The 23,764-nt window shown below is 36.0% G+C and overlaps 1 protein-coding gene across 1 annotated transcript in view; it reads left to right on the top strand.

Annotated features, from left to right (window-relative positions):
* The first annotated feature begins 313 nt into the window (after window positions 1–313).
* TBC1D19 (TBC1 domain family member 19) overlaps window positions 314–23,764 on the top strand; it is a 155,033-nt gene continuing 131,582 nt past the window's right edge. Inside the window, exon 1 of the mRNA XM_082653432.1 lies at window positions 314–496. Within this exon, the coding sequence (XP_082509558.1) occupies window positions 398–496 (99 nt within the window). The 5' untranslated portion in view covers window positions 314–397. The remainder of the gene's footprint in view (window positions 497–23,764) is intronic.

Below are 23,764 nucleotides of genomic sequence, written 5' to 3'. Positions count from 1 at the left end.
TCCTATTATTTTCCTTTATAATAAAACACAAAATACACAACTTTCTGATTTCCCCTGGTGCATCAGAGGCGCTGTGGCTCTAGAGGAAAGAGCTCCTCCTCTTGCCTTTCAACAACAGACCAAGCAGGAACAATGGAGTGAAAAGCTACTCCCCTCCCCCCACCCCGCAGGTCGTTTTCTGCCAGCGGAACGCAGGGGCTGGAACCTTCAGGCGTGGGGGGGACCAGAGAGGAACGGACACACGGCCCGGCAGTTGCTTGGTAACGCCCGCTGGAGGAGTCCCTGCGTAATAAGGTCCCCGAGAAGTGTCACTGGCCCTGATTGGGACCCCGTACGTAGCCGGTTCTCTCCCCGGTAGCGGCCTGCCCCCGCTGCTTGGCGGGCTAGGACAGGGGAAATGTTGCAGGAGGAGTCGGATCTCGCTCTCATTATTGCCCAGATAGTCCAAAAGCTCAAGGGCTCCAATTTGTACGCTCAGTTGGAACGGCAGGCCTGGGTAAGTGAGCCTGAGTGGGAAGGGATGGAGACCAGCGGGGCCGTGGCGGTGCTTCGGCCTTCTTCTGCACCCCGCTGACCTAAGCCGAAGCCCGCCTCGGGTCTCTCCAGCTCCGCTCCTGGGCAGGGAAAAGCCTCCCTTCCAGGTGTAAGCTCCACTTGCTCAGTTTCGGGCGTGAGAGTAATAGATTTTTTTTTTTTTTTTTGAAGAAAGGTGGGGCACGTCACGCCTTTCTTCAGGCCAGAGAACCGCCGAGGCTATTCATTCATATTGTAGTCCTTTACAGGGTCTAATTTTTTAAGCTGCTGGCGTCAGTGGAGGTAGGTTGGACAACTTTTCCCATCCTGTAGGTGGGTTTGAGCCCCCAGGTACATTTTGGTTTCCGCGTCTATATATCACCTTCTTGCATTCTACCCTCCCTGCAATGATTGCCCGTCTAACCGTCCACTGGGCGTTTATCGAGTATTTTCTAATATGCTAAGTTCTTTGGATGCAGAGATTGATCAGGAGATCTTTCCCTTTTTTTGGTGAATGTGATAAATGGAATAATACAGTATGTAAAATTTTGTGCCTGGTTTCTGTCATTTTGCATAATGCTTTTGAAATTCATTCGTGTTGTTGGTATTTCAGTAGTTCTGTTCCTTTTTATTGTTGAGTAATATTTCATTGTTTGGATGTACTACGATTTGTTTATCCATTCATTGGTTGCTGGGCAGTTTTGGTTATAGAGCTATGGGTTGTTTCTGTTTATAGAGATTATGAGTAAAGCTAATACGTGTTTTCTGGTATAGGTTTTTTTTTTTTTTTTGCGGTACGCGGGCCTCTCACAGCTGTGGCCTCTCCCGTTGCGGAGCACAGGCTCCGGACGCGCAGGCTCAGCGGTCATGGCTCACGGGCCCAGCTGCTCCGCGGCATGTGGGATCTTCCCGGACCGGGGCACGAACCCGTGTTCCCTGCATCGGCAGACGGAGTCTCAACCGCTGCGCCACCAGGGAAGCCCTTTGTTTTGGTTTTTAGTTTTCTTTTCTCTTGGATAAATACCTAGGAGTGGAATTGCTGAGTTGTATGGTAAGTGTATGTCTATAAGAATCTGCCAAACTTTTCCTAAGTGGCTATATTATTTTGCATTTCCACCAGCAGTTATGAGGATTGTTCTGCATCCTTGCTAGTGCTTGATGTCAGTTTTTAATTAATTAATTTTTATTTATAATTACACTCCTCTAGTAGGAGCATAATGATATCCCATTGTGGCTTTAACTGCATTTGCCAAATGACTAAAGATATTGAGCATCTTATCAAATGTTTATATCTCCTTTGGTGAAGTAGTCTGTTCAAATCTTTTGCCTATTAAAATGTGTTTGTTCTCATATTGTTGAATTGTAAGGATTCTTTATATATGGCATAAGTCCCTTATCAGATATGCAGCTTGCAAATACTTTCTCCCAGTCTGTGGTTTATCTTTTCATTTTCTTAACTGGGTCTTTCAAAGAGCAGAAATTTAGAATTTTGAAGACATACATTTTTATTAATTTCTTTCATGATTTGTGCTTTTTGTGCCCTGCCTAAGAATCTTTGCCTCCCCCAAGGTCTCAAAAAGTTTCTCCACAGTATGGAGTTTCCTTAAAAAACTAAAAATAGAACTACCATACAACCCAGCAATCCCACTACTGGGCATATACCCTGAGAAAACCATAATTCCGAAAGAGTCATGTACCAAAATGTTCATTGCAGCTCTATTTACAATAGCCAGGACATGGAAGCAACCTAAGTGCCCATCAACAGATGAATGGATAAAGAAGATGTGGCACATATATACAATGGAATATTACTCAGCCATAAAAAGAAACGAAATTGAGTTATTTGTAGTGAGGTGGATGGACCTAGAGTCTGTCATACAGAGCAAAGTAAGTCAGAAAGAGAAAAACATACTGTATGCTAACACATATATATGGAATCTAAGAAAAAAAAAAAAAGGTCATGAAGAACCTAGGGGTGAAATGGGAATAAAGACACAGACCTACTAGAGAATGGACTTGAAGATATGGGGAAGGGGAAGCGTAAGCTGTGACAAAGTGAGAGAGTGGCATGGACATACATACGCTACCAAACGTAAAGTAGATAGCTAGTGGGAAGCAGCCGCATAGCACAGGGAGATCAGCTCAGTGTTTTGTGACCACCTAGAGGGGTGGGATAGGGAGGGTGGGAGGGAGGGAGACGCAAGATGGAAGAGATATGGGAACATATGTATATGTATAACTGATTCACTTTGTTATAAAGCAGAAACTAACACACCATTGTAAAGCAATTATACTCCAATAAAGATGTTAAAAAAAATTAAAAAAAAAAATGGTATCATGTCAGGAGGGAAAACCAGAAAACGATAAATTTCATATGTTTAAAAAAAAGAAAAGAAAAAAAAGCTTCTCCTATGTTTTGTTCTGGAAGTTTTATTAGTTTTAGCTTGCACATTTAGATCTAGAATCCATTTTAAGTCAATTTTTATATATGATGTAATGTAAAGCTTTTTGTTGTTGTTGTTTTTTGCATGTGTATGTCCAATACCATACCTATTTCTAGTACTTATTTGTTGACAAATCTATCCTTTCTCCACTAATTTTCTTGGCACCTTTGCTGAAAATTGATTTAGTATACACACACACACGCACGCTTGCGCACGTGTGCATGCACGAATATTTCTGACTCTATTCTGTTCCATCGATCTATTTGTCTATTATTATGCTAATACCACACTATTTTGATTTTTATAACTTTATAGTAAGTCTTGAAATCAGGTAATTAGTCGTCCAACTTTGTTTCTCTTTTTCAATATTGTTTTGACTACTCTAGGTACTTTGCTTTGCCATATGAATTTTAGAATCATCTTGTAAATTACTACAAAAAACTTACTGGGATTTGTATTGGGGTTATGTTGAATGTAGAGATCAATTTGGGGAGACTTGACATCTTAACAGTATTGAATTTTCTGGCCAATGAACATGCTTTGTGTCTCCATTTATTCTTATCTGCATCTTCTTTCATCACTGTTTTATAGTTAAGTGCACAAATATTGCACGTATTTTATTAAGATTTTCCCCAAGTATTTCATGTTTTTTTGATACTATTAACATGCTGACTTTTTTTCTCATTTCAGTTTCCAATTACTTGTTGTTAGTATACAGAAATAAAATTGATATTTGTATATTTACCATGTATCCTGGGGAGTTACTAAACTTACTTGTTAGTTATAATACCGTTTTTGTAGATTGCTTAGTATTTTCCAAGTATATGTGTCATTTGCGAATAAAGATGTTTTACTTCTTCCTTTCCAATCAGTGTGCCTTTTAGTTCTTTTTCTTGCCTGTTACACTGACTAGTGACACCAGTGCAATGTTGTATGGATGCTTTTTGTTAGGTTGAAGAAGCTCTCTTCTATTCCTGGTTTTCTGAGTGTTTTATTACTAATTGATGTTGAATTTTGTTAAATACTTTTCTTGTATCTGGAGAGATGCTCATGTGATTTTTTAATATATGTTGATATGGTGAATAATACTATTTGGTTTTGATTGTTGAACCAATTTTGCATTCCTAAGGTAAATTCTACTTGGCTATAATGCATTGTCCTTATATATTTCTTGATTCAATTTGCTAATACTTTGTTGAAGATTTTGTGAGTATTTTTATAAAGGATATTGGTTTATAGTTTTACTTTAACATCTTTGTCTAGATTTGATATCAGGTAATGCTGATCTCTTAAATTGAGTTGAGAAGTGTTCCCTTCTCTCCTGTTTTCTGGAAGAATTTGTATAGAATTGATATTATTTCCTCCTTAAATGTTTGGTAGAATTCCCAATAACATTATTGGGGGCTGGAGTTTTCTTTGCGGGAACATTTTTTTTTTTGCGGTACGCGGGCCTCTCACTGTTGTGGCCTTTCCCGTTGCGGAGCACAGGCTCCGGACGCGCAGGCTCAGCGGCCATGGCTCACGGGCCCAGCCGCTCCATGGCATGTGGGATCTTCCCAGACCGGGGCACGAACCCGTGTCCCCTGCATCGGCAGGCAGACTCTCAACCACTGCGCCACCAGGGAAGCCCACGGGAACATTTTTTAATAAAGAATTTAATTTTTAAAACATGTGTGAGGCCATTCAGATTATCTTGTTGAGTGTTCCACATGCCCTTGGAAAGCATGAGCATTCTGCTGTTACTGTACTCTACATGTCAATTAGGTCAAATATATTGACAATTTTGTTCAAGTGTTCTATATCTTTACTGAGTATGGAGGCTTCAGTCAGTACAGTCAGGAGCCAAGCTAGGCTTGAGTTTTGTTATTACTGTCATTAGCTTCAGTGTACCACAAGCTTCAAATTCAGTGGGCTGCTGTAACTTTGTGCTTAGAAATAGTGCTGGGGTACTGGAGGGTTTTTCTCAGTGTCTGTATCCTCAGTTTTCATTTGTCTCGTTTGCCTGTGCCACAGAGGGAGGTCTCTCTCCATGCTCTGATCCCATCCTCAGCAGTAGCCTGTTGTTTGTTACTCAGTCCTAAGCTCATGGTAGATACAGGCGTTTTCTCTCCTCCTGGTCCTGTCTCAGTCCAGGTGCCTTGGGAGTGGGTCTTTGACAATGTTCCTTTCTCTTCTGCTTTTGGCAGCCAAACTTTGCCTTGTGGCAAATAATGGGTGAAAGAGAGATTCCTGCCTCTTCCTAATTGTGGCTTACCTCTGCTATGTACTGGTACAGGATTTGGGGCCCGTGAGAGTTTTCTTACGTTTCCATGAGGAAGACAGTTTTTGTATCTATCTCACCCCCAGAAGCAACAAATTATTGCCTCCCTCAGAGGTTTAAGGCCTCTTCCTCAAATGAGAGGAGAGTTTGGGCAAGGTGGCATGGTTGCATGCTTGTTTTGTAGTGGTAGCCTATCCTTTCTTGTACACCTGTGCCACAGAAGGGGGCTCTCTGCAGTTCCTGCTCTCCGTCCTGATGGAGACCTATGGAAGAGAGCATGCAAGTGAGTGTGAATTCCCCTTGGGTTTTGAGCTCCCAGTGTTTCTCAACTGACATGCTAGCCCACATCTCATCAATAACAGTTAACAATTTTAGCTGAATTCTTCGGTAGCCTCCTTTTCCTCCTGTGCTTTGCCAAATATGAAACAGTTTGGAGTCCCATCTGTCTTTAGAGGGGCTTGTTACTCTTTGGAATTTAGTTCACTTGATTGTCTTAAAACTTCAGTTTTATGGTGAGTTGAAAAGTTATGATTTTGTAGATTATACCACTTTTTCTCATTGTTAGGGTGGGAGTGATGTTCCTTATTCTGGCTGTCCACATCCTATGCATTAGCAGAAGTCCAATAGTAAGTGCTGAAGGATTGAATCTATGTCAGTGAGAAAGATTGGTCTGTAATTTTCCTTTCTTGTAATGTCTTTGACAAGTTTTATATCAAGGTTATACTGGCCTGATAAAATGGTAGGGAAGTGTTCCCCCCTTTTTTCTTTTCTATTTGATACAAAAATGTTTAACTGTGTTATTTCTTTCTTAAATGTTTGGAAGAATTCTCCATTGAAGCCTGTGTCTCAGATTTTCTTTTGAGAAGGTTTTTTATTTTGTTGTGTTTTGTTTTTAATTAGTAGACTTTATTTTTTATAATGGTTTTAGGCTTACAGAAAAATTAAGTAAAAGGTACAGAGTTCCCATACATCCCCTTTCCTTATATACTGTTTCCCTTATTATTGGCATCTTGCATTAGTGTGGTACATTTGTTACTATTGGTGGACCAATCGATATTGATACATTATTATTAAAGTCCACAGTTTTCATCAGGGTTCACTGTTTGTGTTGTACAGGTCTATGGATTTTGACAAATGTATAATACTGTGTATCTACTATTCCAATATCTTACAGAATAGTTTTACAGTCCTAAAAAAAATCCCCTGTGCTCCACCTACGCATCCCTCCCTCCTTCCAAGCCCCTGGCAACCACTTGGTTTTTACTGTCTCTATAGTTTTGCCTTTGAGAATGTCCTATAGTTGTAATCATAACAGTATGTAGCTTCTTCAAATTGACTTCTTTCACTTGGCAATGTCCGTTATGTTACTGTATGTCTTTTTGTTTCTTGATAGCTTTTTTTTTCTGAATAATATTATATTGTGGGGATGTATCAATTTGTTTATACATTCACTATCTGTTGAAGGACATCTTGGTTGCTTCCAAGATTGGCAGTTATGAATAAAACTGGTATAAACATTCCTGGGTAGATTTTTGTGTTGACATAAGTTTTCAGCTAATTTTGGTAAATACCAAGAAGCATGATTTCTGGCTTGTATGGTAAAAATTTGGTAGAAACTGACAACTTGTCTTCCATTGTGGCTATACCATTTTTGCATTCTCACCAGCACTGATTGAGAGTTCCTGTTGCTGTACCTTCTCACCAGCATTTGGTGTTATCAGTGTTTTAGATTTTGGCCATTCTGATAGGTGTGTTGTGATATCTCACTGTTGTTTTAATTTGCAATTCCGTAGTGACATGTGATATTGAATATCTTTTCATATGTTTATTTGCCGTCTGTATGTCTTCTTTGGTGAGGTGTCCCTTCAGGTCTTTTGCCCATTTTTAATTGGGTGTTCTTATTGTTGAGTTTTAGGAGTCTGTTTTATGTTTTGGGTACAAGTCCTTTATCAGATATGTGCTTTGCAAATATCTTCTCCCAATTTGTGGCCAGTCTTTTCATTCTCTTAGCAGTATCTTTCTCAGAGAAGTTTTTAATTTTAATGAAGTCCAACTTATCAATTTTTTTCTTTTATGGATCATGCTTTTGGTGTTATGTCTAAGAATTAATCACCAAACTTAGATTTTATCCTATGTTATCTTTTAGAAGTCTTATGGATCTGGGTTTTACATTTATGATCCTTTTTTTTTTTTTTTGCATGTGGATGACCAGTTGTTCCAGTACAATTTGTTGAAAAGACTGTCTTTGCTCCATTGAATTGCCTTTGCTCTTTTTTCAAAGATCAGTTGACTATATTTGTGTTGGTATTTCTGAGTCTCTATTCTATTCCATTGATCTACTTGTCTATTTTTTAACATTACCACATTGTCTTGATTTTGGTAGCTTTATAATAAGTTGAAGTTGTCAGTCCTCCAGTTTTGTTCTGCTTCAGCATTGTGTTGGAAAGATTTTAAAGAACAGATTCAATTTTTAATAGATATAGGAGTATTCAGATTTTCTATTCCGTCTATTGTCAGCTTTGATAAATTGTGTTTTTCAAAGAATTTGTTCATTTAAATGATATAAATAATTGGCTTAAAGTTGTCTATAATAAGCTATTATTTCTTTATAAGGTCTGAAAAGTCTGTCACAGTTTCTGATTATGAAAATTTGTTTGCATGTGTGTCTTTGAACAGTTTTGCTAGGTGTTTATCTATTTAATTGATCTCATCAAAGAACCAGTTTTAGCTTTGCAGTTTTATCTTAATTTTGGATCACATCTTTATTATTAATTTTCTCCTATTTTCTTTGGGATTGATTTGCTGTTCTTTTTTTAGTTTCTTGCGATGGAAACTTAGATCATGGATTTCAAGACTTTTTTTCTGTTCTAAAATATGCATTTAAGGCTATGATTTTTCCCCTAAGCACTACTTTAATTGCATTCCACAGTTTTAATGAGTTATATTTTTACTATCCTTTTGTATAAAACATTTCCTAATTTTTTTTGTCATTTAAAAAATTTGACCCAAGGGCTATCCTGAAGTATATTGCTTAATTTCCAAGCCATTAATATTTTCTTTTTGTACTTTTTTCGAAGTACAGTTGCTGTACAATATTATATGTTATAGGTGTAAAATATAGTGATTCACAATTTTTAAAAGTTGTACTCCACTTATAGTTGTTATAAAATATTGGCTATATTCACCATGTGGTACAGTATATCCTTGTAGTTATTTTATACCTAATAGTTTATACCTCTTAATCCCCTACTCCTATATTGCTCCTCCCTTCCCTCTCCCCACTGGTAATGACTAGTTTGTTTTCTGTATCTGTGAGTATGCTTCTTTTTTGTTTATTCACTAGTTTAAAAATTTTTTAGATTTCACATATAAGTGATATCATATAGCATTTGTCTTTCTGTATGACCTATTTCACTTAGCATAATGACTTCCAAGTCCATCGATGTTGCTGCAAATGGCAAAATTTTGTTCTTTTTTATGGCTGAGTAGTATTCCATTGCATGCATATATATATATATGTGTGTGTGTGTGTGTGTGTGTGTGTGTGTGTATGTGTATATATATACGTGTGTGTATATATTATATATATATATATATGTATATATAATCTCCCATCTTCTTTATCCATTCATCTAATGATGAACACTTAGGTGGCTTCCATATCTTGGCAATTGCAAATAATGCTGCTATGAACATTGAGGTGCATGTATCTTTTTGAATTAGTGTTTTTGGTTTTTTTGGATATGCACCCAGGAGTGGAATTGCTGGATCATACGGTAGTTCTATTTTTAGTTTTTTGAGAAACTGCCATACTGTTTTCCATAGTGGCTGTACCAATTTACATTCCCACTAACAGTGTAGGAGGGTTCCCTTTTCTCCACATCCTCGCCAACATTTGTAACTTGTGTTCTTCATGATAACTATTCTGACAGGTATGAGCTTTCGATGTGCATTTCCCTGATGATTAACAATGTTGAGCATCTTTTCATGTGCCTTTTGGCCATCTGCATTTCTTCTTTCAAAAAATGTCTATTCAGTTCTTCTGCCCATTTTTTAATCAGGTAGTGTTTTTTTATATTGAGTTGTATGAGCTGTTTATATGTGTTGCATATTAATCCCTTATCAGACATATCATTTGCAAATATTTTCTCCCATTCAGTAGGTTGTCTTTTTGCTTTGTCAGTGGTTTTCTTTGATGTGCCAAAGCTTTTAAATTTAATTAGACTGCATTTGTTTATTTGCTTTTATTTCCTATGATTTAGGAGATGGATCCAAAAAATTATTGCTGTGATTTATGTCAAAGAGTGTTCTGCTTATATTTTTCTCTAGGAGTTTTATAGTATCTGGTCTTACATTTAGGTCTTTAATTCATTTTGAGTTTATTTTTGTATATGGTGTTACAGAATATTCAAATTTGTTTTTTTACATGTAGCTGTCCAGGTTTCCCAGTACCACTTATTGAAGAGACTGTTTTTTCTCTGTTGTATATTCTTGCCTCCTTTGTTGCAGATTAATTGACCTTAAGTGTGTGGGTTTATTTCTGGGCTGTCTATCATGTTGCATTGATATATGTGTCTGGGTTTTTTTTTTTTTTTTTTTTGCGGTATGCGGACCTCTCACTGTTGTGGCCTCTCCCATTGCGGAGCACGGGCTCCGGACGCGCAGGCTCAGCGGCCATGGCTCACAGGCCCAGCCGCTCCGCGGCATGTGGGATCTTCCCGGACCGGGGCACAAACCCGTGTCCCCTGCATTGGCAGGTGGACTGTCAACCACTGCACCACCAGGGAAGCCCTATCTGTCTGTTTTTGTGCCAATATTATACTGTTTTGATTACTATAGCTTTGTAGTATGAAGTCAAGGAGCATGATTCCTCAGCTCTGTTCTTTTTCTCAAGATTTTCTTGGCTGTTTGGGGTCTTTTGTATTTCGATACAAATTTTAAAATTATTTGTTCTAGTTCTGTGAAAAATGCCATTGGTATTTTGATAGGGATTGCACTGAACCGGTAGATTGCCTTGGGTATTATGGTTATTTTGACAATATCGATTCTTCCAATTCAAGAACACGGTGTATCTTTCCATCTGTTTGTGTTGTCTTCAGTTTCTTTCATCAATGTCTAGCAGTTTTCTGAGTATAGGTCTTTTACTTCCTTAGGTAGGTTTATTCCGAGGTATTTTATTGGTTTTGATGTGATGGTAAATGGGATTGTTTCCTTAATTTCTCTTTCTGATTGTTGTTAGTGTATAGAAATGAAATAGATTTCTGTATATTAATTTTGTATCCTTCAACTTTATTCTATGCATTGATGAGCTCTTGTTTTCTGGTGGCATCTTTAAGATTTTCTATGTATAGTATCATGTCAATGTTATTGATTTCCAGCTTAATGTCAGTGTTGTCAGAGAACATTTTCTGACTGATTAAATATTTTAAAATTTGTTGAGGCTTGCTTTACAATCTAGTATGTAGTCAATTTTGCTGCGTGTTCCACATGCACTTGTAAATAATGTGTATCTGTCACTGTTGGGTCAGGCTGGCTATATATGTCACTGAAATCCAGGTGTCAGTTATGCTGTTCAGCTTTTCTATAATCTTATTGAATTTTTTTCTGTTTGTTACCAGCTATTCAAAGATATATGTTTAAATCTCCCATCATGCTTGTATATTTGTCTATTTCTTTTAATTCTCTAAATTTTTAAATTTATTTTAATTTTAAGGCTATTTCATTGGTTGTATATAGCTTTATATTGTGATAGCTTCCTGGTGGATTAACCCCTTAATCTTTATGAAATGTCCTTCTTTATCTCTAATAAGGTTCTCACCTTAAAGTCTGTTTTGTCCAATGTTAGTATAGCCACAACAGCTCTTTTTGATTAGTGGTTGCATGGTATGACTTTTTCCATACTTTTATTTTCACCCTTTCTGCATCAGCGTCCTTGTATAGTTGTTTTTTAAATCCAGGCTGACAAATCTTTTTATTTTATTATTTAGTATATTTACATTTAATGAATTTACTGATATATTTGGTTTTATATTTCTGGTCTTAATATTTGGTTTTTTAATTTGATACATTTGCTTCACATTCTGCTTTCTCTCTTTTCTTGTATTCTTCTGGCTTATTCAGATTTTATTCAGATATTTTTGTTGTTCTATTTTCATCTCCATTAATGTGATAGTTACACATTATTTTACTGTTATTTATGTAGCTACCCTAGAGGTTACAGCATTTATTCTTGATTAATTGTAGTCTTGAATAAACTAATTTTTTTTTTTTTACTATTTCCCTGTAATGTAATGCTAGAACTTAGAACACTTTACTTATTTACACCTCTTTCCTTTGTGTTATTTTTGTTATGCATTTTATTTTAAATTCCACAGGACATTGCTATTATTCTTTTGTAGCATAAGTATTTAGACAATATTTGCTGGGGTTTATTTTTGTTTTTTTTTTTTGGTTTTGCATTTTAGTATTTTTAATGGTATTGCCAACATCAATGCATTCACTATGTGATTTTTCAGAAAGGAGTTGAAATCCTCTGACCTCGATTCTGATTGTTTCTGATTTGTAGCTGAACTGCCTGAATGGGAAAGTTAAGACTATCTTAAGAAAGAAAAAAAGTAATATTTACTCATTTTTAACCAATTTTTATCCTTTTTGTTTCTCATTATTCCCTCCTACTTTTCTGTATTTACCCTGGGATTATTTTTCTTCTGCTATAACAACTGTTTTTAGTATTTGTTTCAGTGCAAGTTTCTGGATGACAAGCTGCTCAGTTTCACTTGTCTGATGATGTCTTTATTTTTGAAGGATTTTTTTTTTTTCTGTGCATAAATTTCAAAGTTGTCAGTAATTTTTTTGTCAGCCTGTTGAGACATTTCATTGCTTTCTGGCCTCTTTGTTTTCTGTTGTAAAGTCAGTCATCAGGCCTTTTGTTATCCACTGAATGTATGTCCCTCACCTTCACTCTGGCTGTTTTAACATTTTCCATCTTTGATTTTCAGCAGTCTTGTTAAGATGTGCCTTGGTGTGTTATTATTGTTGTTTGCATTATTATTATTATTATCATTTAATTTATTCTGGTTTGAGTTTGTGGGGCTTCTTAAATCTGGGGTTGATATCTTTCTCCAGTTTTGAAAAATTCTTGGTCATTATCTGTTTGAATATTTGTTCTGCCACATTTTTCTCTCCTCTCTTTCTGAGACTCCAATTTGTACGCCTATTAGATTTTTCACTGAGTCTTACTTATCTCTAGTACTCTTTTTCTTTACATTATTTTTTTTCCCTCTGTGCTTCAGTTTGGAAATTTTCTTTTGGCCTTCTTTCAATTCACCAATCCTGTTTTATGCTATTTTATATCTCTTGGTAAATCCATCTAATGAATTCTTATTTACATTTAGTGTGTTTTTCAATTCTAAAATTTCCAAATGGTTCTCTTTTATTGATTCCAGTTCTCAGGTAAAGTTACCTGCTTTTCATCTACTTTGTCCAGTTTTTCTCTTTTAAAAAAATATAACTCAATTGCTTTAAAGTCTTTGTCAGTTAACACCAAAATCTGGATCATATGTGGATCTCTGTCTATGGTGTTATTTTCTCTTATCTTTTATTCATCTGATTTTGTCTGCTGGCATGCCTAGTAACTTTTATTTGTTGCCAGACATTGTGTCCAAAAAACTGTAATGCCTCCTTTCTTGAGGGTTCACTCTCCCCTCCACTGGGCAGATAGTCCTGTGACTGATTCCCTTAATCCAGTTAGGGAGTGTGCTGGTTTGAGGCTGAGTTTTACTTTCAGGCTCAATTTTCCTCTGGTTCTTTCCTGGCTCTCACAAGTTTTCAGCTAAGAATTTGATATACTCTAAGGGTTTTGCCCTTTGGGTCCCAGACTCTAACCTTTTTCTTGTCAGACTGCTAAAAAACTTTTTCACAGGTTTCATGCTTAGGTTTGTAACCTTCTACCCCACAGAGTTCTAGTATTCAAAATGTTTCTTGAGAAAACTGGCAATGTGCTTAAGATCTCCAAGTCTCTGCAACACCTCTGCTTATTTCTCTGTCCAACCTTGGTAGCCCTCCACCAGGCTTTGTACTGGGTTTGTCCTGATTCTCAGCCTTCTGTTCATGCTCAGAATAATGATCCCAGGGAAAATGTTGCTACAGAAGCCAGTTCGTCTCTCAAGATTTTTTCTCTTTCTGTTTCTCTAGTTCTTGTTCTCTCAACAACTCTTTTCTGTCTTCAGATATTTGGATGTTTGTTTGTTTGTTTGGTTCTACTAGTTGTTCTACATAGGGATGCTGATCGACCACCAGCTCCTACATACAACTTGGAAACATAAAGCCTATTTTGTGAGGACTGAACAAGATAATATGCCAGGCACATAGTAAGTACTCAGTAAATAGAAGTCTGAGTTAAAAGTCCAAATGGAATATCACTCCTTTTTCTAAAACCCCTCAATGCTTTTCATTGCCCTTGGAAAAATGTACAGAGTCCTTGATTAGGCCTGCAAAGCTTGGTGGCACTGTTCTTCACACTCTACTCTTCAGCCATAGCTGTCTAAGATTTATAGATCTTCCATAACCTTACAGTTTAGTTTAGGTACTTCTTTTTTTGTGATCCATAGTACCTGGAACTTTATTTTTTGTAGTATTTAAACGTTTGCCTTCCCCGCTAAAGTCTGTTTCATGAAGGCAAGAAAAGACTGTGTCTCTTGTCCTGCTCTTTTTTACACCTAGCATAATGACTGGCCTGAGAAGGGTGCTCAACATGTCTTTATTAAATGGAAAAAATCCCAATTCTTCTTTTTTAATGTTCATTCTAACAGTATATATTGAGTACCTACTATGTGCCAGTTACTTTACTAAATGATAAAAGAATACAAAAAGCATCTTTACCTTAAGGAATTCAAAGTCTGCTGTGGCACTCTGCTTTTCTTTAAAAATGTTTTTCCTTTAAATATTTCTTTTTATTCTAATTTGGGATCTAATAAGTCAATAGCTGTTTCTCAATTTTGTAAGAAAGCCTGAAGTTTCAGAAAATAAGCAGTAATGACAAAACTTTTTTTGAAGATTTTTGTATTTCACAATTGCAAATAAGAGATTCATGACCTATATAAATTATAACTTCATTTGGAGATTACTGCCCTGAAGACATATTCTTGTTCCTTTCTGTTTTGAACTCCACTTCTATTAATTCAATGTGATTCTTTATTTTGATTATTCAACAAATATTTATTGAGTGCTTACTATGTGTCAGGCACAATTCCAGGCCCAGGGGATAAAACAATGAATAAGATAAAGTTCTGCCCGAATGGCAAGATGATAGTATTACAAATAAATACAGGTCCATAATCCCTTATCCAAAACCTGGGGGAAGATATGTTTTGGAATTCACATTTTTCAAATTTTAGAAAGGTAATTCATGCATATTTGTATGTTATTTAATATCCTTACCATTGTCTTACAGCACCTTGTAATTATACACATTAATATTAATGTAGCAAAATGTATGAATTTTTACACTAAGTGTGATAAATAAGGACTATAAATAGTCTCATGTCTATTCAGGTCAGATCAGATTTTGCTACCAAATGAGTTCAAGTCAGGACAGATTTTTGCCACTAATTCAGTTATGGAAAAACTTTGGTTTTCAAAGCTTTTCAGGTTTTGGAATTTCCTGTAAAGGATTATGTATCTATGTAACATCAGGCAGTTAATTGCCTTGAGGTAATAAAAAGTAGAGCAAGGAGGAAAGATAAAGGAGGGTAAGGAGATGGTTACATGGGAAACTCAAAAACATGTATTTGGCTGATTCTTAAGATAAAATAAGAGATCTATAACATTATAGATTCATACTTTAAAAGAATATAATTATAAATCCTTTAAAAGTAATGTAGTCTTGGGCTTGAAAAAATAAGTGATAACGATTTTGCCTTAGTTTATATCCAATAGCTCAGACATTTAATAGAAATCAGTTAACTCTTAAAAGGCAACTTTACAGTCAGCCTTGATAATATACATTTAAACAACTGGCTGTTCATTTGTTACACGCCTTTAAAAATGTAATCAGGAGGGCATTTTCCTGCCACGAGCATTTTCTGTACTGCCTTCATTTTATCTGAGTATATTCAGAAAGTGCTACAGCAGTGTTGGCCCAACTTAATTAGAAAAATAAAAATCACACCGAATACTTCAAAGACAAATATAAATGATTTTCAGATTTTTCCCTTGCCACTAGTGCTTCTCTTTTAGTATTAAACATTGACTTTATTTTAATGTATCCTTTTATATATTGAAGTTTAATTATTTAAGATCTTGGTATAATAACATGGAATTTTGTGTTTCTAGAAAAAGCTTATGGTTTTTGATTTCTGAGTTTTCCTAAATTATGAAGTCAACCTACATCTTAAAATTGAATTTGTTCACTCATCCTCTAGACATTAGAGTGATAACCTAATTCCAAATTTGATCTCTAGCACCAGATCAACATTGTTATTTTGTATCATGCATTATTTGTGTTTAAAATGGATGTTGTGTAAAACCTCAAATGTTATTTCCATTCCATTAAGTGCTTAATAAGTCTTGTTGCTCAGATTGTTATTATAAATAATAGAATTGTGAAAGGAAGGAGTCTGAAAGAAGATAAGCTTTGGAGAGAGAAGGAATAATATAACTGATAGGATGTTGTCATGAGTCTAGAACCCCATAGCATCTTAATGCTGGTGTCTCTTACTAAAAAACTTATGAAATTGTATCTCAAATATCGTTTGTTATACATCATTATTAGAAATATGTACCATATATAGAGAGTTTAGAGATCGTACAAATGAGAGAAGAAACTGACATTTATTTATTATTTATTTTAGGGAAAGGAAAATTAAATAGATTTAATTAAATAGATTTTAATTAGATACATTTTCTGTAAGGCATGGATGGATAGAACATAAAGTCCTGTGCCATGATTAGAGCTTATTATCTTCTGTCTTTTTTTTCTCTCTAGGGTGGGATTGGTATATACTAGGGGAAGTTCCATATTGAACTACTGCATTTATTATATAAATTAACAATTCAGTGACTCTGATTGTGTTTGATGTGAGCCAGGGAGTGGTATCATCCTTACCAATATCTACCTTGGCTACTGTCATGTCCTTTCATCTTGGAAAGTAAGACAGTGAAGAAATGAATCATGGTATACAGGATTTCAAAATAAGGAACCTCTTGTCTCCATAGAATTTAGGTACTTGAGGGATTAGATAACTATTAAAATGTGAATCTGTTTCATGTAAGTTAGTACATCTCTTCATGTTTTATTTCAGTACTGAGTTGCTTAGAGGTCATGTAGGGTTCTTGAATTAGGTAAGGCCAAGTTGAAATGAGAAGGAAAAGTACAATATATTATGAAAGGAGGCTAAGAAGTAAAGATGTAGAGTAAGGGGCATAAGACAGTCAGTGCTGGCAAAGAAGGGGGTCAGCTTGGGGACATCAGCAAAAGAAAGCCAGTGAAGGATCCATCCTCAGGTGAGAGAAACCAGAGCAGAGTTTGAATTATACAATACAGATTCAGTATTAAGGCATGGTCAGCTTGCACAGAGCCAAAATTTCCAATTTGAAACTAAAACTCATTCTTGGCTACAATGCACGTCCACTGGAACTACGGGCCTTACAGAAACAAATCTGGTTTACAGTTTTAGAAAGAACCAAAAGTATTAGGAAGAAAAGGGGGTACCCAATTCAACATGTTTTAATTGAGCCTCTTTTCTGTGGTGGTGATGGGCTCTTGAGAAAAATTCGACGAAGTACAAAACAGTTACGTTAATGACAAGAATGTTTGCGTTTGATGTGGGAAAGGACACTATTTCCTTTTTTTTTTTCCCTTCTCCCTTAGCTTTTTGTTTACCTCACTAAATACGTTTTGAGTTCCACAAGAGTGAGGAAGGACTATGTGTTGGTTTTCTTTTTATGCTGAGGAACTGGCGTGTAGGACGTGTTCAGTTAATTATTGAAATAAGAATGCAAATGAAGAGGCATATACTAGGGTATAACTATACTAAAAGGAGACCCCTGGGATTGGAGAAGGCTTGGATGGCACTCAAGGTGGGAAGATGGGAGTGAATTCCCAATGTAGGAACAGTGAGAAGGCTAAGCAGAAGGTTTCTGTTGTAGGGTACTTCTAGAGAGATGAGATTATATAAACTGGGTGGGACAAGAGTTTTAGAGTCTTGTAAAGCCAGAATGGGTTTGTCTTTATTTTATAGGCAGTGAAGTGGTCATTGAGGTATTTTGAGGAGGGTGAAGACATAAAGGTGGCTTTTTGGGACACTAGTCAGGCACTGGTGAGCAGGGTAGATAGGAATCCAGAGAGTGTTCCCCCTTCATCCTCCACTTTATTTCTTCCTACGTTCTATTGGAACTTTGACTATTCTACAAACTGTTGGTGCACAAGAACATTCCCATGCCTCTGCTCAGTCTGTCCTCTCAACCTCTATGCCTTTGCTCCCCTTTTCCAGTTTCTTCAATTAGAGTTAATTGTTCCTTTCTCTGTGGATGATACTTCTGTTGTAACATATTTTCTTATAGCTATCTTCCTTTCTGGACTAAAAATTCCAAATACAATGTCTTATTCATCGTGTTCCCCATGGTTTTGTTTTATGCACTTTTATTTGTAACCTTTTTTTCCTCCTGTTTGGTTTTGTTGTTGTTGTTTTTTGCTGTGCCATGCAGCTTGCGGGATCTTAGTTCCCTAACAAGGAGTTGAACCTGGGCCACAGCAGTGAAAGCGCCAAGTCCTAACCCCTGGACCACCAGGGAATTCCCGCTCCATGGGGTTTTGCAGGTGTAGGCCTAAGGAATCTTTAGTGTAATGCATTCATTGAAAACATGTTTATGAAGTACTTACTATGTGATAAGTATTGTTTTGGTATAGAGATGAAAGACAAGTCCTCTAGAAACCTATAGTCCAGTGCAGTGGTTCTCAAAGTATGGTCTGTGGACCTGTGGTGGTCCCTAAGACCCTTTCAGGTCAAAACTATATTGTAAAATACAAAGGCCTTTTTTAAAAAAATTCACTGTGCTGACATTTGCACTGATGGTACAAAAGCAATGGTGATGGGTTTAAATCGGGGAACTAGTACCAAACTGTACTAGTAGTCATTGTATTCTTCACTGATATACATTCACAGTTAAAAAAAAAAAGTTTAATTTCAGTGTACTTGATCAAACAGTAAACAATTATTTTATTAAATCTTATTTCTTGAATATACACTTTTTAAATATCCTGTTTGAGGAAATGGAAATTATGCATAAGGTACTACTGCTGTATATTGAAATAAGATGATTATCTAGAGGAAAACCACTCTAGTGATTAACTAATTAACTGAGGTACAAGCTGAACTGCTTTTTTTTTTTTTTTTTTTTAATGAAACATCTTTACTTGTAAGAGTAAACTATTGACAAACTGTTATTCAGACTTGGATATTTGGAAGATATTTTCTTTAAAAATGAGCAAAGTGAGCCTGTCACTTCAAGGAAAACTGTTATGTGTTGCCAGTGATAAAATCCAAGCTTTAAATAAAAATCAGATTCTGGAAAACTTGTATTATCACTGTGACTTTGATGGCTACTTAATACTTAAAGACTTTTCTGATGATATTGATGGTGATATTAACAAATGTTACTTTTTGATATTGTTTAATGAAATGTGTCCACTGCATCACTTAGTTAATATACTTGAAATGATCAGTACATAATGTTACAAAATCATGTGTAGGTAGAAGATTGATTCAAAGTGCAAGGCAGATTGCCACATGTTTTTCTAATAAAGTCTGAAAATTTTATTGATGTTCAGATTCCACATTGCAACTAATCTTTAGGAAACTACTACTTGTCAAATTTAGTGTACTATCAAAGGAGAATATCCACAGTATCTGAAAAGGATATTAAAATATCCTTCCCTTTTCCAGTTGCATATCTGTGTGACACTGACTTTCATATACGTCAATCAAGACAACATAGTGCCATAGATGAAGTATCACAGCAGATTGAAAACTCCAGTTGTCTTTTACTATCCAAACATCAAAGACATTTGCAAAAATGTAAAACAGTGCCTCTTTCTCACTAATTTTTGTTTCTGAAAATACAGTTCTTTTAAATAAAAATATTTAGGTTAATATACAATGGATTTACATTGTTATTTTAAGATGAATTGACAATTTTTTTTTTTTTTTTTGGCTGTGCGGGCCCTTTGTTGCAGTGCGCGGGCTTCTCTAGTTGCAGTGCATGGGCTTAGTTGGGGTATGTGGGATCTTAGTTCCCTGACCAGGGATTGAACCCAGACCCCCTACATTGGTAGTGCAGTCTTAACTACTGGACCACCAGGGAAGTCCCAACAAATATTTTTATTGTGGTAAAACATAAAATTTAGATTTTAACCATTTTTAACTGTACAGTTTAGTGGCATTAAGTACATTCACATTACTGTGCAACCATTATCACCATCCATCTCCAGAACTTTTTCATCATCCCAAGCTGAAACTCTGTACCCGTTAAACACTAACTTCCCATTCCTTCCTCCTCACAGTCCCTGGCTATTACCATTTTACTTTCTGTCTCTATGAATTTGACTATTCTAGATAGCTCATATAAGTGGAATCATACAGTATTTGTCTTTTTCTGACTGGCTTATTTTGCTTAGCATAATATCCTCAAGGTTTATCCATGTTGTAGATGTGTCAGAATTATCTTCCTTTTTTAAGGCTGAAGAGTATTCCATTATATGTACTACATTTTCTTTATCTATTCATTTATCTGTGGACACTTGGGTTGTTTAACTATTATGAATAATGCTGCTTTGAGCATGAGTGTACAAATATCTGTTCAAGTCCCTGCTTTCAGTTCTTTTGAGTATATATGTAGATTTGGAATTGTTGGACCATATGGAAATTCAATTTTTAATGTTTTGAGGAACTTCCATACTAATAAACAAATAGGTTTCATTTCTCTGTATTAGTTTCTAATACTGTAAATATCAGTAGATCTAATCTACATAAACAAAAGTAATCTTGGATCCTCAGTTATTTTTAGCAACTTTATTGGAGTATAATTGCTTTACATTGTTGTGTTAGTTGCTGCTGTATAACAAAGTGAATCAGCTATACGTATATATGTATCCCCGTATCACCTCCCTCTGGCACCTCCCTCTCACCCTCCCTATCCTAGCCCCTCTAGGTGGTCACAAAGCACGAGCTGATCTCCCGGTGCTATGCGCTGCTTCCCACTAGCTATCTGTTTTACATTTGTCAGTGTATATATGTCAGTGCCACTCTCTCACTTCGTCTCAGCTTACCCTTCCCCCTCCCTGTCTCCTCAAGTCCATTCTCTACATCTGCAACTTTATTCCTGTCCTGCCCCTAGGTTCTTCAGAACCACTTTTTTTTTTTAAGTTCATATATGTGTGTGTTAGCATACGGTATTTGTTTTTCTCTTTCTGACTTACTTCACTCTGTATGACAGACTCTAGGTCCATCCACCTCAATACAAATAACTCAATTTCGTTTCTTTTTATGGCTGAGTAATATTCCATTGTATATATGTGCCACATCTTCTTTATCCATTCATCTGTCAACAGACACTTAGGTTGCTTCCACGTCCTGGCTATTGTAAATAGTGCTGCAATGAACATTGTGGTACATGACTCTTTTTGAATTATGGTTTTCTTAGGGTATATGCCCAGTAGTGGGGTTGCTGGGTCATATGGTAGTTCTATTTTTAGATTTTTAAGGAACCTCCATACTGTTCACTTTACATTCCCACCAACAGTGCGAGAGGGTTCCCTTTTCTCCACACCCGCTCCGGCATGTATTGTTTGTAGATTTTTTGATGATGGCCATTCTGACCTGTGTGAGGTGATACCTCATTGTAGTTTTGATTTGCATTTCTCTAATGATTAGTGATGTTGAGCATCCTTTCATGTGTTTGTTGCAAATCTGTATATCTTCTTTGGAGAAATGTCTGTTTAGGTCTTCTGCCCATTTTTGGATTGGATTGTTTGTTTTTTTGATATTGAGCTGCATGTAAATTTGGAGATTAACTCTTTGTCAGTTGCTTCATTTGCAAATATTTTCTCCCATTCTGAGGGTTATCTTTTCATCTTGTTTATGGTTTCTTTTGCTGTGCCAAAGCTTTTAAGTTTCATTAGGTCCCATTTGTTTGTTTTTATTTTCGTTTCTCTAGGAGGTGGGTCAAAAAGGATCTTGCTGTGATTTTTGTCATACAGTGTTCTGACTATGTTTTCCTCTAAGAGTTTTATAGTGTCTGGCCTTACATTTAGGTCTTTAATCCATTTTGAGTTTATTTTTGTATATGGTGTTAGGGAGTGTTCTAATTTCATTCTTTTATAAGTAGCTGTCCAGTTTTCCCAGCACCAGTTATTGAAGAGGCTGTCTTTTCTCCATTGTATGTTCTTGCCTCCTGTATCAAAGATAAGGTGACCATATGTGCATGGGTTTATCTCTGGGCTTTCTGTCTTGTTCCATTGATCTTTATTTCCATTTTTGTGCAAGTACCATGCTGTCTTGATTACTATAGCTTTGTAGTATAGTCCAATGTCAGGGAGCCTGATTCCTCCAGCTCTGTTTTTCTTTCTCAAGATTCCTTTGGCTATTAGGGGTCTTTGTGTTTCCATACAAATTGTGAAATTTTTTGCTCTAGTTCTGTGAAAAATGCCACTGGTAGTTTGATGGGGATTGCATTGAATCTGTGGATTGCTTTAGGTAGTATAGTCATTTTCACAGTGTTAATTCTTCCAATCCAAGAACATGGTATATCTCTCCATCTGTTTGTATAATCTTTAATTTCTTTCATCAGTGTGTTATAGTTTTCTTCATCCAGGTCTTTTGTCTCTTTAGATAGGTTTATTCCTAGGTATTTTATTCTTTTTGTTGCAGTGGTAACTGGGAGTGTTTCCTTAATTTCTCTTTTGGATTTTTCATCATTAGTGTATAGGAATGCAAGAGATTTCTATGCGTTAATTTTGTATCCTACTGCTTTACCAAATTCATTGATTAGCTCTGCTAGTTTTCTGGTAGCATCTTTAGGATTCTCTATGTATAGTATCATGTCATCTGCAAACAGTGACAGTGTTACTTCTTCTCTTCTGATTTGGATTCCTTTTATTTCTTTTTCTTCTCTGATTGCTGTGGCTAAAACTTCCAAAACTATGTTGAATAAATGCAGTGAGAGTGGGCAACCTTGTCTTGTTCCTGATCTTAGTGGAAATTGTTTCCGTTTTTCACCATTGAGAATGATGTTGGCTGTGGGATTGTCATATATGGCCTTTATCATGTTGAGGTAAGTTCCTTCTATGCCTACTTTCTGGAGAGTTTTTGTCATAAATGGGTGCTGAATTTTTTTGAAAGCTTTTTCTGCATCTATTGAGATGATCATATGGGTTTTATCCTTCAGTTTGTTAACATGGTGTATCACATTGACTGATTTGAGTAAATTGAAGCATCCTTGCATTCGTGGGAAAAACCGCACTTCATCATGGTGTGTGATCCTTTTAATGTGCTGCTGGATTCTTTTACTAGTATTTTGTTGAGGATTTTTACACCTATGTCCATTAGTGATATTGGCCTGTAGTTTTCTTTTTTTTGTAACATCTTTGTCTGATTTTGGTATCAGAGTGATGGTGGTCTCATAGAATAAGTTTGGGAATGTTCCTCCCTCTGCTATATTCTGGAAGAGTGTGAGAGGGATAGGCGTTAGCTCTTCTCTAAATGTTTGATAGAATTCACCAGTGAATCCATCTGATCCTGGGCTTTTGTTTGTTGGAAGATTTTAAATCACAGTTTCACTTCCAGTGCTTGTGATTGGTCTGTTTATATTTTCTATTTCTTGCTGGTTCAGTCTCAGACGGTTGTGCTTTTCTAAGAATTTGTCCATTTCTTCCAGGTTGTCCATTTTATTGACATATATTTGCTTGTAGTAATCTCTCATGATCCTTTTTATTACTGCAGTGTCAGTTGTTACTTCTCATTTATCATTTCTAATTTTGTTGATTTGAGTCTTCTCCCATTTTTTCTTAATGAGTCTGGCTAATGGTTTATCAATTTTGTTTATCTTCTCAAAGAACCAGCTTTTAGTTTTTTGATCTTTGCTCTTGTTTTCTTCATTTCATTTTCATTGATTACTGATCAATCTTTATGATTTCTTTCCTTCTGCTAACTTTGGGGGTTTTTTGTTCTTCTTTCTCTGATTGCTTTAGGTGTAAGATTAGGTTGTTTATTTGAGATGTTTCTTGTTTCTTGAGATAGGATTGTATTGCTATAAACTTCCCTCTTAGAACAGTTTTTGCTGCATCCCATGGGTTTTGGGTCATCGTGTTTTCATTGTCATTTGTTTCTAGGTATGTTTTGATTTCCTCTTTGATTTCTTCAGTGATCTCTTGATTATTTAGTAGCTTATTGTTCAGCCTCCATGTGTTTGTATTTTTTACAGTGTTTTCCCTGTAATTGATATCTAGTCTCGTAGTGTTGTGGTTGGAAAAGATACTTGATATGATTTCAGT

This window comes from Grampus griseus (assembly GCF_964374135.1).
Source record: "Grampus griseus genome assembly, chromosome: 4".
Lineage (NCBI taxonomy): Eukaryota > Metazoa > Chordata > Mammalia > Artiodactyla > Delphinidae > Grampus > Grampus griseus.
The sequence above is the reverse complement of the archived record's forward strand: the minus strand, read 5'-3'. Positions and strand labels throughout refer to the sequence as shown.